The sequence below is a fragment of the Alosa pseudoharengus genome, unplaced genomic scaffold (assembly GCF_046254945.1).
Source record: "Alosa pseudoharengus isolate Yale_2024_CS ecotype anadromous, Long Island Sound unplaced genomic scaffold, YU_APseudo_1.1 YU_APseudo_1.1_scf_4, whole genome shotgun sequence".
NCBI classification, from domain to species: domain Eukaryota; kingdom Metazoa; phylum Chordata; class Actinopteri; order Clupeiformes; family Clupeidae; genus Alosa; species Alosa pseudoharengus.
The window spans coordinates 34,913,474-34,926,348 of NW_027468774.1; the positions used below are offsets into that span (position 1 = coordinate 34,913,474).

General features: G+C 42.4%; 2 protein-coding genes and 1 long non-coding RNA gene across 3 annotated transcripts; all 3 read left to right on the plus strand.

Moving 5' to 3' along the window:
- The first annotated feature begins 44 nt into the window (after nt 1–44).
- Nucleotides 45–2,316, plus strand: LOC143103234 (uncharacterized). The gene is made up of 3 exons (XM_076267052.1): nt 45–986; nt 1,160–1,214; nt 2,068–2,316. Exons 1-3 carry the CDS (start codon nt 48–50, stop codon nt 2,211–2,213), a joined length of 1,140 nt encoding a protein of 379 aa, XP_076123167.1. The 5' UTR covers nt 45–47; the 3' UTR covers nt 2,214–2,316.
- Nucleotides 2,317–5,288: 2,972 nt separating this feature from the next.
- LOC143102971 (uncharacterized) lies at nt 5,289–6,180 on the plus strand. The gene is made up of 3 exons (XR_012982672.1): nt 5,289–5,355; nt 5,507–5,639; nt 6,140–6,180. It is a non-coding gene; the product is annotated as an uncharacterized LOC143102971 (long non-coding RNA).
- A 3,782-nt stretch (nt 6,181–9,962) lies between these two features.
- On the plus strand, nt 9,963–12,126 carry LOC143103236 (uncharacterized). The gene is made up of 3 exons (XM_076267056.1): nt 9,963–10,796; nt 10,970–11,024; nt 11,878–12,126. Exons 1-3 carry the CDS (start codon nt 10,062–10,064, stop codon nt 12,021–12,023), a joined length of 936 nt encoding a protein of 311 aa, XP_076123171.1. The 5' UTR covers nt 9,963–10,061; the 3' UTR covers nt 12,024–12,126.
- The last annotated feature ends 749 nt before the right edge of the window (nt 12,127–12,875 follow it).

The window sequence follows — 12,875 nt, forward strand, 5'->3', positions numbered from 1 at the left end:
ACAGAGTGGCTGATCACAAGTTTGCTTCAGACAGCGTGCTTTTGGAGATGGGGCACTGCAGTGCATCAAGGAGGCACAATGTCTCTCAGCTTGTGGAGATCTATGCTAAGGAGACAGTGAAACACTACCTGCTCCCTCACTTCAATCTGCCTTTTTCATTGGGGATTAATCAGGGAGGCTCCTCATGGCCTGCTTCAGCTCCAGTGTGCCTTCCCAGCTCTGGAACAGCACTCAATGAACAAACTGCACCAATGGGCTCTAGGTCCCCTTCAAAAATACTTTGTGACATAGTGAACCTTGTCATTAAAGCTATGGTCAGCGATGTTATGAACAGCCTATCACTGCCAATAGAGTCTGGCAAGAATAAAGACCAGTTAGGTCATTCACTTAAACCCTGTTGGGAGAATCTTCTGAGCACCGAGAGCTCAGCTGCCTTACCTCAAGAACTGGGTTTCCACAGAGACGAAGACGACATTCCTTTCCCATTCCCCAAGATCATGCCTGTGGACTCTGACAACTACGCTGGTTTGGTCACTCTGCTGGTTGTACGGCTGCTGATGCAGACTAAAGGTCAGGGACTGCAGTCCGAAGACCTGCTGGAGAGATCCAGACAACTGGTTGACAAAATCCTGTATGTCTTTGATATTGTGTCAGGGAGTTCTAGAAATGACCCCTATCCTCTCAACATCAGGATCCACAGGGTCTTCCGAATTGTCTACGGTGACCTCTTAAGGGAATTTGGCACTGAAGAGATCCTTTTGAAAGCAATGGTCAGAGAGGATCCTACCTTTGAGAAAACCTTGGTGTCTTCCCTCACTAAACAGCTCCTGCAGATTTGCAAGGAAGATGAAAATGTCCCCCCTGCTTCATCAAAGGAGAAAGTGGAGGCCAAGGCAGATTCCAGTGGTCCTGGAATGAAGATAAAGAACAAGAAAGGAATTCTTAAACTCTTCTCAAGAATTCCAAAACTGAAGATCTTCCAGAAGGTAATTACTTTGCAAACAACACACATACATTTCTTTGACTGCTTGAAAATATATAATTGTTACATCTATCTGAAGTTTTAGCCAAAACATGTTTAATTTGTTAGGACCAATACAAATAAAATTGAGTATAGTAAAATAGGTATTAATAAATTGGTAATGCCTGTTTCAATTAGAAATCCAAATCAGGCAGCATGGAAGATCGCCAGTCCTCCAAAAAGGGACAACTCGGTAAGTTTACCAGTCTCACTTTGCATATAAGGTGCAATCAGGGAGCAGTCTAGATCTCGCATAAGTGTATCTCGAACAATCTCGAAAGATGATGAAAGAGAATAAAGGGGTACTTGGTGTAACACCAGTTCTCTGAAACTTTGAGTGTAGAGTTTCACAATGAGGATAATACTATCTATATTTCCAGTGTGCGGGGATGTAGTGCATTTGCACAGCCTACTGCACTGCCACAACCTACTGTAACCTAGACTTTCTCTAAAGGAGAATCGATTTCCTTCTCTAAGAAAGTGTGTTTAAGAGACAATTATACCACTTAACAATGGGGGTCTCATGGCAAACTGAAATCTGTAGCCCTTTGCTATCGTTCTTGTCCCCGATTCAGGACCTGACATAGCTTGGGACTTTCTTGGCATTGTCTGCAGTTATCCACTTCTGTAGCATACTTGAATCCCATGCACACTACTAAAAAGGGATGGAAATCCCTGGCTGCAACAAAGGCACTGCAGGTGGCTGGGCAGGCTTGTGCCTGCTGGTCCTCAGACAGAGCAGAGCTAGGTGGGCAGCCCAGAGGCTGGAGTGCGACTGAGCGATGAGATAGAATGGCAAGGTGGTAGCCGGTATGAGTAGTAATACCAGCAAGCCGTCTAAGCTTCTGGCAGGTTTCGTTCACAGCTGCATGCTGACCGTAATCTTTGCAATCACGCCCAGCAGTGATCTGTTGGGTCTCTGTAGAAGTGATTAGATGCTTCTACAGAGGTCGGGTATGGATTTCCCTCCCGCAGGTGGATCTTGAACACGAGAACTTGTCTCCCTATCTGATCTCATTTCCTTTCCTCTCTCCCCTCCTTCTCAGATCCCACTGCCAGCGCTGTTCCCCTCAGTGAGAGTGCTGCCTCCTCAGAGCACAGGACAGGAGAGTGCAAGACCAGCACAGGCTTCTCCCTCTTCAAGAGACTCTCTGTCATCATGAGGAGGAAGTCCAGGGTCAGCCCTGTGTAACCAACTCATAACCCCTCAAAATATCTCAGCACTATTAAGTGTCTACCTTAATCAAACTAATTCACATCTTTATCGCTACATATTCCCCATTCTCTTAACCTAACCAAAAGCATAATAAAAATCACCTGAGCATTCATATCATTGTCATTTCCTTTAATTTTCTGTTTGCCCTGTGTGCATGTGCGGTTGGTGAAATTTTCACCACACATTAAAAATCCAAACTAAGAGTTATGTGTAATAAAGTGGAATGACACAGGAAAAAAATAATGAACGCCCCTACTGAAATTTCTTCAATACTTTGTGGAAAAGCCTTTGTTTGTAATGACAGCTTCAAGACATTTCCTGTGTGTCATTTACGGGCGATAGAGGGAGTTACGCATTTTGGCACCCCTAAACTGGGTGTTTCTTATGTATACAACTCTTGCGTGCATTCGGCCACTGACTTTCCAGCTGGGTCTCCAACATGTCGCTCTCAAGCTCAGTCGCTTGCCGCCTTGCCAGAGCTTGCCAGAGGCTAAAACACGCTACTACATTTAAACACAATTGTTGCCGCAACTCATGCATAATTTAAAAATAACTCAATAGGCTACTTGGCTACGCAATAAGGTTTCCATTACAGCACCGCATTCAATGAACGCATGAAAGCGGATGGTTTGTTTAAAATCCCGACACTCTTTCAAGTACATGGAACGTAGGGCTAATAGTGATCATCAAATACCTCCCCAGATTTCAGTGCCCATCAGTCCCAACATTTAACAATATAATCAAACAGTCCAAAAGTAAATATCAAACTAAACCGAAAATGTCATGCTTTTGAAGGCCTACTAGTATGCCGCTCCAAGAAACGCATGTCTCAAAATAAAACTCGCATAAGAAATAAAGGGCTGTCTCGAATACAATCCTGCCCCTAATGGCATGTACTTTGTCTTAAGACCCCAACCATAATTTGAGGATTTACAGTATCTAAGTAGACAAACTGGCTTCATCCAACAGAGTGAATACGAGATTGTGCAGTCTTAGCTGTGGTTAGTGACGTGATGCTGTTAATGGGGAGTTTTACATAGCCTAGCGTAAACCTATAGGTTATTATTTATTTGGTGTACCTATTAGGCTTTATTCCTTATCAAAAGTGAGGGGGACTGTAACGACTTCAATCACTTCAATCACCCACTCGTCAAGCCCAAGGACATTTCGACGTTCAGCATCGCCCACCTACTGATTACTTGTGTGCCTGCACCTGTATAGTTTACCTGCACCTGTATTCACTAGATTGACAGCACCTGTTTTGTTTACCTGCACCTGTATCCACTTATTTTCAGTTGTATTTGAACCCCTTAGTTTGGCTTGCACCTTGCAAAGTCTACTAGTTGCTATAGACTGCTCTGGTGTTGTTTGTGACTCTTCAAGTGTCATTGTGAAGCCAGTGATGAAACTTCTCAGTTACCTCGCACTTGCGTCTTGCCATCCTTGAAGTGTGACAGGGACGACTGATCTCTTCAACACTGCGGGGGATTTGGCGCTTGTCGCTGTGTGTGTGACAGAAGCGGAATGGGAGAATGCGTGTAACAAAAAAAAAGCTTACGAACAATTTACGCGCAAATGGGAGAATCCAATGAAAATGACAATGAATGACTAAACAGATGCTGAAAGCAGCACTGGTAATTTGCACGGCAAAAGTGTGTGTGTGTGTGTGTGTGTGTGTGTGTGTGTGTGTGTGTGGGGGGGGGGGGGTCCAAACTAACCATTTTAAAAATATAATGGCTCCGACGCCCATGGAGGGCACTGACAATTGAAAAAAGTTGATAAGATCACATTAAGGAGAAAAGCAATAATAAACAAATGTCAATTCAATCAATAACATAATGATAATAAACAAATACTATAATATACAAACCAACACTTATGTTGAACAGATATGCCTTTAGACCCCTATTGAAAGATCCGCAACTATCACAGGAACGGACAGCACTGCAACTCATTCCACCAACATGGAACCACTGAGGAAAAGAGTCTTGCATTTGACCAATATTCATCATTTTTATAAAATATAATCATTTTTGCCTGTTGTTAATCCTTCACCTCCACAAAAAAGCATTTTCATTGTGTACAGGGGGGACATTTAACAGGGAACAATTTAAAATGTTGGTCAGACAAGGAGAATAGCAATAATAAACAATAATTTCCATTCAATCAATAATATAATAACAATAACAATAGCATGGTAAGACTACATTAAGGAGAATATCAATAATAAACAACATCAAATTAATCAACAGCCTAATGAAAAATCAACAGCCTAATGAAAATAAACAATACTATAACATACAAACCATACTATTGATATTCTCCTTAATGTAGTCTTACCATTGCTTTTATATTATTGATTGAATGGACATTATTGTTTATTATTGCTTTTTTCCCTCATTTTCATTGATTATTTCATTAGGCTATTGATGGAATTGACATTGTTTATTATTGCTATTCTCCTTATTATAGTCTGACCAACATTTTAATTTGTTCCCTGTTAAATTTAAGTATATTGTTTTGTATTTGTATGTCGCTTTGGACACAAGTGTATCCATAACCATAACCATAACCAAAACCAAATCTAAATTGCAATTTTGACAACAAATAGGATAAACTGAATGTTGACATCAGTCTGGTTGACATCACTAGCTTGCTCTGATGTCATAATGGTTTCCATGGAAGCAATCTATCCATCTTATAAGCTTGTGTGTAGGATCATTTTATTCACTTCTCATAGTACAGAGATGAGTATCAGTAGGCTACACATGACATATTTTAATTTAAAAAATGATTTACTTAAGTGCATGGAATATCAAAACAGCAAGTGTAAGTAAGTGGTTAATTTTCAACAAATCAATGATTGATTAAATAGACTTGGTCAAAAGGCCTTTTTTTGAGTTATCAAAATGTAAATGTAGTCATAATTGTGGCTCAATGCAGTATACATAGCCTACACTGAGTTTTTTCCCCATAGCATCACTGAAAATGTTAAAGTGTAATGATTATGGAGTTAGAATTCAAATTTAAATTTATGTTCTGAATTTAATCCTGATTCTTGCAGAATGCTGTGATGTCCAGTAAGAGACCTGTTGCTGAATAAGCAAATCTGCAGCAGGTAAAGGGTTGGACTTCTGGGAAATAGGGTGGTTGATTATCATTGATGCGATGAGTACAGAATGTAGAATGCGTTAAGCGAGAGAGGGTTACACTGTACAGATCTGTAAACATGTGTGTGTGTGTGTGTGTGTGTGTGTGTGTGTCTTCAGCCATTCCTACCATGGGCCAGTCTCTCCCAGGACAGTCCTTCCCAGAGGACCCTGCGGAGAAAGACTGCTTTATTTCTGGGCTTCAGGAGGAGTTTCTATATCTCTCAGAATACCTGAAGGGTCTGAAGAATGAGTATGTATCAACACTGATGCTCTGTCTGTTAACTACTACTATATACAACTATAATGATAACTACAACGTCTTAACATTATAGTTAGACGAACAACGTCTAGCTCTGCCACCGGTACGCTCAGGCCAATCCAGACTTTTCTCATCTGTTGTTCGTTTGTGGAACACACTGCCAGTTCCTACAAGGGCAGGGACATCCCTCTCCATTTTCAAAAAACTCATGAAGACCCAGCTCTTTAGAGAACATTTCCTGTCATAGCACTACTTACAACTAGTCTTGCTGATCCTAGCACTTACCACCTGTCTTGAACTGACACTCAACTGTTTAAAAACAGCACTCACTGACACACTTATTCTTACTGTACTCTACCTTTTTCAAATTGTCCTAAAATTGTTGAGAGAATTGCTTTAAAACTTAAACTGTTTGCCATGTTGTTAGTCGCTTTGGTCTAATATATACTTTATTTATTTACTTTACTAATATACTTTATTTATTTTCATAGGGAATGGCTTACCTTCCATGAGATCATGGTTAATCCTGTGAGTATTTTCACATGTGGTGTAAACAACATTTTCACAATCCAGTTTTGTACTGGCCCTCTAGTCATACTGCTACATTTTACACTGGCAAATTCCCTGTGTTGTGCTATGAAGATTTAAGGTGCTTGTCAGTGTGAACCATCATTCTGTGTTTGTGGTGCAGTGCTGGGCTGAACTGTGCAGTTAGCTGTGTAGTGAGTAACAGCTCAGTCATACGCATCAATCAAACTTTGCCAGTGGGTGTTCCCAAAGTTCAGGGTGTGTACGGGGATGAGGGGAGAATGATAGGTCAACAACCAGTCTCCACTGTTAGCTTGCAGTGGAGGGTAGCTTGATAACTTGCTAACGTTAGATAGTTCATCTCATTCAACATTGGGATTGTTTTGGGATTACAATATGGACGATTTTAGAATGTTAAGTGTTTTTTTTTTTAGCGCCTGCATGCCTACGTTTTTAAAAGTTGAAAAAGTTTAAACTTTTGATGTGAGCAAAGCCAGCAACACCTCCCACAGAGTCATGACACTCCCACAATTCAGTTTGGCAGTGCATGAAGTCGGCCCATGTAAAGTGAATATAAAGCGCCACCGCCGAAGCTTTCGATGGAGGCGTGTGACTCCTAATCTCCTTCCCTGAGAGATGTGCTAGCGGTTTAGCCTCCTTGCACATCCACCTCTTAATTCAAAGTGTTGCAAGTTTGTAAATTCGAGCCTAAGCCAATGCATGGCTGAACTGTCAGCACAACACAGGTTATATTGAGTCTGCTTATGTAGGTGATGGTCTAGTCGGTTTTTTTTGTTTTTTTTTACGTTTCCAAACAGCTAAGGTCTTGGGAAAGATCTCCCCTTTTTACATGTTAAGTAGCAGATGTGATTCTTTGTGTTCACTCTCCCCATATGAAACAGGTGACTAAAGCGGAGTTTTTCACTCTCCTGATTGACTTGGTCAAATACGTAGACCTGACCTCAGTAAAGGTGGTCATCCCTGCCCTCCTGAAGATGGTAAGAGAGCTTGCTAACCAAGACACTCAAGACCCTACCATCCAAGACCCCACGAAGACCCCTTCTGCCACATATGCTGAGGATGACCCAGGAATCAAGCTATTCAACAATGGGGTCCTTGTTGAAATTATACCCAGAACCAAAAGCAGCAGGGTATCATTAGCCTCATCCTGCAGCAAGACATCAACTGATTCACGAAAGAGGTAAGTTGTACAGCCAAGTATAAACCCATAGACATTTGCTGCAATACTAATAAGATGATGCATGCATGTTTTCTGGTTTTGGATAAAAGTAAAAAAAAATTGTTGCTGCTTTCTACAGGAAAACCACCACTGAGCAGCTGGTTGAAAATGTGTCCCAAAACCTCAGTGAATTCCTCCGAGTACAAGACCAGTCAATGGAGTGCTTTTTGGATGACCAGAAGAGGAACATCTCGGCTAAAAAGTGTCTGGCATGCATCAAAAAAGCTGTGAATGTACTAACTTGCCATTATTCATGTATAAATGACTTCCCACGTCCTCAACAACAAGTTGCAGAGGATGAAATTAAGGTCAAAGAAGTGTCTAATGGAAGTCAAAGGTCTGAGCTTTGCGTCAAAGTGGTTTCCAGTGAGGAATTCCACACCAAGGCCAAGAAAGCAGTCAAGGATGTCTTTATTGGAAACATGAAGCGATTTCAATCTGCTCCCCGCACTCCTTCCAGTGACTCGCTGGGAGTTGGAATTGAGACTTCTTCTTCTTTATGTCCTCAGCCTGTTGAAGAAGCTGCTACTGTGCTCATAGAGACTTTTGTGGAGGAGATGAAGAAGGTTGCTCTGTTGGCTGAATATGCGGATGAACCCATGTCTCCTGATGAGGGAAAAACACTTGACCAGACACAAAGTGTCCCCCCACATGTCTCTGGTCTTAAAACAAAAAAGGTTCAGGTAGCAGCAAAACAGATCTATGGAAAACTAAAAGTTACACTTAAGGATTTCTTCAGACATTTTCCCCTCCAGCATAGCCCAGCTGCCCTGAGAACTGAGGAACCAAATGAATTTGTCTCATTAGCCCTGGATGTTCATACAGCTCAAGTCAAACAGAAAAATCAGCGCCCAACAAATATCAAGAGTGACCAAGCTTTGCCTGTGGCTAAACCACTGAGCCCAGTTGCACGTAAGGTGCAGAGTGACATTGGTTGTCCTTTGAGTCCAAGTCAGCTGGACGACTGCACCAGAAACGTCTTAAAAGGAGTGCTGGCCTCTTACTTCTCTGGGCTGAAGCAGAACCCAATTCAGGAAGGTTTGGCTTCACCAGATCTGTTGGCTGATAAGAGCAGTTTTTTTGATGGTGTAATTGTCCAGTTAAAAAACATGGCTTGCTCTACATCTGCTGGGTGCAATGAGAGTGATGATTCAGAACTGACGAAAAATCATGTCACTGGAGTACTTAGAAAGCCTTGCTCATTCACAAGCATAAAAAGACTATCCGATGTAGAATTTCAGATGAATGCCTTCGAGGCAGTTACTAATGTGCTCGTTGGTTCAGTGCGAAGCTACACCTCCTTGCAATCATATACTACAGATATTTACAATGATGAATTGCAAGGAATGCCATGGAAAGACTTTGCCTCCAGAGATATGGATGCTCTTGTCACAGATATAGTTGATCAGTTTGTGAGCGACATACAGATGACTACACTCCTTTCAGCTTCTCCTGACCAAGTGGGCACCCGCTCATTTGAAACCAAGCTGGCAACTTTGAAGAACAAGCTTGCCACCTCAAATAACCAATTCATTATCTCAGCCTCAAACATGTATGAAAATGTACTGACTAAAGTTGGTAAGTTTTTTGCTCAGTGCTCTTCCTTGTGTAACATCCCGGGAAAGCAGGCAGATGATGAGCCTGTGATGGACGGTCCATGCTTAAGTAGTCTCGAAACTACTCAGAGCATTGATGATACTCTGCTTGCCAACCCTCTCATTCACAAGAAAGACATTAAAGACATGGTTGACCTTGATGGCTGCACCAGAGAAATCATGTCAGAGCTTTTCATGGTGCTGAACGAAGAGAATGCAAAGGAGGACGCTGCCAACATTTCAGAGAAACTGTCCACCATCTCACTGGCAGACAAGGTAGTTGACTCAATCATTCCAAATTTGACTGATGAAAAAGATTCTGATCAATCTGCCCACAAGGACTGTAATGATTCGCCAGACTCATTATCTAAATTGATTGAGGAAGTATTCGGAGAGGAGGGTGCTCAGACAAATGCTATAATGTCAGTCAATGAAGTGTTGCTTCAGTCAACCACTAACCTCTCAAGGCTTACCACCTCCTCACTCAACCCTACCTCTGGGAATGTCCATGGGGTTGTCTCTGAAACAGAGATAACTACAGAGGGTACCCTTGAGAGAGAAACCAGCACTGATGTGGACAATGCCCATGCTTGCATTACCCGACAAGCAGTTGCAAGTGTGGTCAAAATGGTTAATGAAAAGATTAATTCAGAGAATGGTGGGTGTTCTTCATCAGAAATGCAGGATGGAGGACTCCACACAGTTGCTAAAAAGCTCTCGAGATCTCGTTCACAGGAAACCATTAACTACTTTACCCATGACTTTGTTGATCAAGTCTGTGGACTTTTCTTGAGCAGCAACAGAGTGGCTGATCACAAGTTTGCTTCAGACAGCGTGCTTTTGGAGATGGGGCACTGCAGTGCATCAAGGAGGCACAATGTCTCTCAGCTTATGGAGATCTATGCTAAGGAGACAGTGAAACACTACCTGCTCCCTCACTTCAATCTGCCTTTTTCATTGGGGATTAATCAGGGAGGCTCCTCATGGCCTGCTTCAGCTCCAGTGTGCCTTCCCAGCTCTGGAACAGCACTCAATGAACAAACTGCACCAATGGGCTCTAGGTCCCCTTCAAAAATACTTTGTGACATAGTGAACCTTGTCATTAAAGCTATGGTCAGCGATGTTATGAACAGCCTATCACTGCCAATAGAGTCTGGCAAGAATAAAGACCAGTTAGGTCATTCACTTAAACCCTGTTGGGAGAATCTTCTGAGCACCGAGAGCTCAGCTGCCTTACCTCAAGAACTGGGTTTCCACAGAGACGAAGACGACATTCCTTTCCCATTCCCCAAGATCATGCCTGTGGACTCTGACAACTACGCTGGTTTGGTCACTCTGCTGGTTGTACGGCTGCTGATGCAGACTAAAGGTCAGGGACTGCAGTCCGAAGACCTGCTGGAGAGATCCAGACAACTGGTTGACAAAATCCTGTATGTCTTTGATATTGTGTCAGGGAGTTCTAGAAATGACCCCTATCCTCTCAACATCAGGATCCACAGGGTCTTCCGAATTGTCTACGGTGACCTCTTAAGGGAATTTGGCACTGAAGAGATCCTTTTGAAAGCAATGGTCAGAGAGGATCCTACCTTTGAGAAAACCTTGGTGTCTTCCCTCACTAAACAGCTCCTGCAGATTTGCAAGGAAGATGAAAATGTCCCCCCTGCTTCATCAAAGGAGAAAGTGGAGGCCAAGGCAGATTCCAGTGGTCCTGGAATGAAGATAAAGAACAAGAAAGGAATTCTTAAACTCTTCTCAAGAATTCCAAAACTGAAGATCTTCCAGAAGGTAATTACTTTGCAAACAACACACATACATTTCTTTGACTGCTTGAAAATATATAATTGTTACATCTATCTGAAGTTTTAGCCAAAACATGTTTAATTTGTTAGGACCAATACAAATAAAATTGAGTATAGTAAAATAGGTATTAATAAATTGGTAATGCCTGTTTCAATTAGAAATCCAAATCAGGCAGCATGGAAGATCGCCAGTCCTCCAAAAAGGGACAACTCGGTAAGTTTACCAGTCTCACTTTGCATATAAGGTGCAATCAGGGAGCAGTCTAGATCTCCCATAAGTGTATCTCGAACAATCTCGAAAGATGATGAAAGAGAATAAAGGGGTACTTGGTGAAACACCAGTTCTCTGAAACTTTGAGTGTAGAGTTTCACAATGAGGATAATACTATCTATATTTCCAGTGTGCGGGGATGTAGTGCATTTGCACAGCCTACTGCACTGCCACAACCTACTGTAACCTAGACTTTCTCTAAAGGAGAATCGATTTCCTTCTCTAAGAAAGTGTGTTTAAGAGACAATTATACCACTTAACAATGGGGGTCTCATGGCAAACTGAAATCTGTAGCCCTTTGCTATCGTTCTTGTCCCCGATTCAGGACCTGACATAGCTTGGGACTTTCTTGGCATTGTCTGCAGTTATCCACTTCTGTAGCATACTTGAATCCCATGCACACTACTAAAAAGAGATGGAAATCCCTGGCTGCAACAAAGGCACTGCAGGTGGCTGGGCAGGCTTGTGCCTGCTGGTCCTCAGACAGAGCAGAGTTAGGTGGGCAGCCCAGAGGCTGGAGTGCGACTGAGCGATGAGATAGAATGGCAAGGTGGTAGCCGGTATGAGTAGTAATACCAGCAAGCCGTCTAAGCTTCTGGCAGGTTTCGTTCACAGCTGCATGCTGACCGTAATCTTTGCAATCACGCCCAGCAGTGATCTGTTGGGTCTCTGTAGAAGTGATTAGATGCTTCTACAGAGGTCGGGTATGGATTTCCCTCCCGCAGGTGGATCTTGAACACGAGAACTTGTCTCCCTATCTGATCTCATTTCCTTTCCTCTCTCCCCTCCTTCTCAGATCCCACTGCCAGCGCTGTTCCCCTCAGTGAGAGTGCTGCCTCCTCAGAGCACAGGACAGGAGAGTGCAAGACCAGCACAGGCTTCTCCCTCTTCAAGAGACTCTCTGTCATCATGAGGAGGAAGTCCAGGGTCAGCCCTGTGTAACCAACTCATAACCCCTCAAAATATCTCAGCACTATTAAGTGTCTACCTTAATCAAACTAATTCACATCTTTATCGCTACATATTCCCCATTCTCTTAACCTAACCAAAAGCATAATAAAAATCACCTGAGCATTCATATCATTGTCATTTCCTTTAATTTTCTGTTTGCCCTGTGTGCATGTGCGGTTGGTGAAATTTTCACCACACATTAAAAATCCAAACTAAGAGTTATGTGTAATAAAGTGGAATGACACAGGAAAAAAATAATGAACGCCCCTACTGAAATTTCTTCAATACTTTGTGGAAAAGCCTTTGTTTGTAATGACAGCTTCAAGACATTTCCTGTGTGTCATTTACGGGCGATAGAGGGAGTTACGCATTTTGGCACCCCTAAACTGGGTGTTTCTTATGTATACAACTCTTGCGTGCATTCGGCCACTGACTTTCCAGCTGGGTCTCCAACATGTCGCTCTCAAGCTCAGTCGCTTGCCGCCTTGCCAGAGCTTGCCAGAGGCTAAAACACGCTACTACATTTAAACACAATTGTTGCCGCAACTCATGCATAATTTAAAAATAACTCAATAGGCTACTTGGCTACGCAATAAGGTTTCCATTACAGCACCGCATTCAATGAACGCATGAAAGCGGATGGTTTGTTTAAAATCCCGACACTCTTTCAAGTACATGGAACGTAGGGCTAATAGTGATCATCAAATACCTCCCCAGATTTCAGTGCCCATCAGTCCCAACATTTAACAATATAATCAAACAGTCCAAAAGTAAATATCAAACTAAACCGAAAATGTCATGCTTTTGAAGGCCTACTAGTATGCCGCTCCAAGAAACGCATGT